Below are 1590 nucleotides of genomic sequence, written 5' to 3'. Positions count from 1 at the left end.
GCCATCATGTCACCCACCCTCTGTGTGCAGATGATGGTTGGAGCCTGTATATCTGGTCTATTTGGTTCATTGATCCAACTGTGTGCTTTACTTCAGCTCAATTTCTGTGGGCCCAATGTTATCAACCACTTCTTCTGTGACCTGCCTCAATTATTAGTCCTATCCTGCTCTGAAACCTTTTTCCTAAAAGTCATGAAGTTTGTGATAGCAGTGATTTTTGGTGTAATATCTGTCTCAGTCATCATGATATCTTATGGTTATATCATTGCCACCATCCTCAAGATCAGCTCTGCTGAAGGCAGGTCCAAGGCTTTCAACACCTGTACTTCTCACCTGACAGCAGTGATCTGTTTTTTTGGATCAGGACTCTTTGTCTATATGCACCCCAGCACTGATAAATCTCTGGGCTATGACAAGATGGCATCAGTCTTCTATACAGTGGTGATCCCCATGTTGAATCCTTTGATTTACAGTCTAAGGAACAAGGAGATCAAAGATACCTTTAAGAGGTATAAGAAGAGAGCATTTTCCCATTGTCATAGTTAAAGGTCTGGCAGGCTAGTGGCCCTGGTGACTGGAAGTTTCTGGACTATGCAGAGGAAATGCATTTAACTTTATTCAACCCTACTGATGCTCTGTCAGCTTTGCAAGTGGGTCAACCCATCCAAATCCAGGACTGGTTCAGTGCAATGCAAATCCTGTGGCTTCTTTGAACCTTGACAGTTGGCTCTTCTCTTGTTTACCAGTGATAACCTCACAAGACATGTACTATATTAACTGTTATATTAATATATGCCTTAGTTCCTTGGTGTTTAGCCCTTACATATTCTTTCGGAACTTCTGCCTACAGGCAGAGATTAAGGCTAAACACACGACCAGTGATCTTTCTCATACACAACATCACAAGCACCATCATGACCACTTCATCCCAGACTCCAAACACTCTGGGTACCTGAGAAAATTCCAGCTGACATTACTTCAGACTGTGACCTAATTCCCTGCAGGGAGATTTGCTATAGGCATTTTGGTCTAGAGTTTGTTTTCTGGGTTTTTATTTCTAGAACTCAGCATCAGTAGTTTGCAAGTGAATGAACAGGGGATTTCCATGGTACTCCCCTGATCTGGGAAAGTTAAACTACAAAGGAAAGAAATGGTCATTTGGACTCTAAAATAGAGTCCAAATTATTATCTATTACTATGGCAGACCAGATAGCATAAAGGTAACCATCCCTGCAAAGCTGAAGATAACAAGACCAATTAAAAAATATTTTAAAAATACATTCCTGAGCAGGCAAGAAAAGGCAAAACCTTCAGAACCCAAATATAAAGTAAAATCAGGAATCCTGAGAGTAAAGGCAGCCTGAATCTGCTTGGGGAATCTGCTAAACTCTGACAGGATCTATGTTTTGACAGGCCTGTGAGACCTGGGGAGAGAGAGCAAGCCTGGGGTTGCCTGGGAATTAGACAGGAGACCCAGACATGTGGGAAGTGGCAAAGATTCAGCTGCTTGGCCATTTGCTAGCCGGATATGTCACTCCCTGAGGGGAGTTGCAAAAATAGGCAGGGGAGCACCACTCCCTGTCAGGAGAA

General features: G+C 42.8%; 1 protein-coding gene across 1 annotated transcript; it reads left to right on the top strand.

Annotated features, from left to right (window-relative positions):
* Positions 1–546, top strand: LOC115272383 (olfactory receptor 1440-like; the record flags this gene model as incomplete). Its single annotated transcript, XM_029915466.1, has 1 exon — positions 1–546. A coding segment is annotated over one exon (546 nt), but the record flags the coding sequence as incomplete, so codon positions are not given.
* Between the last annotated feature and the right edge of the window lie 1044 nt (positions 547–1590).

Source organism: Suricata suricatta, chromosome 11, assembly GCF_006229205.1.
Source record: "Suricata suricatta isolate VVHF042 chromosome 11, meerkat_22Aug2017_6uvM2_HiC, whole genome shotgun sequence".
Lineage (NCBI taxonomy): Eukaryota > Metazoa > Chordata > Mammalia > Carnivora > Herpestidae > Suricata > Suricata suricatta.
The sequence above is the reverse complement of the archived record's forward strand: the minus strand, read 5'-3'. Positions and strand labels throughout refer to the sequence as shown.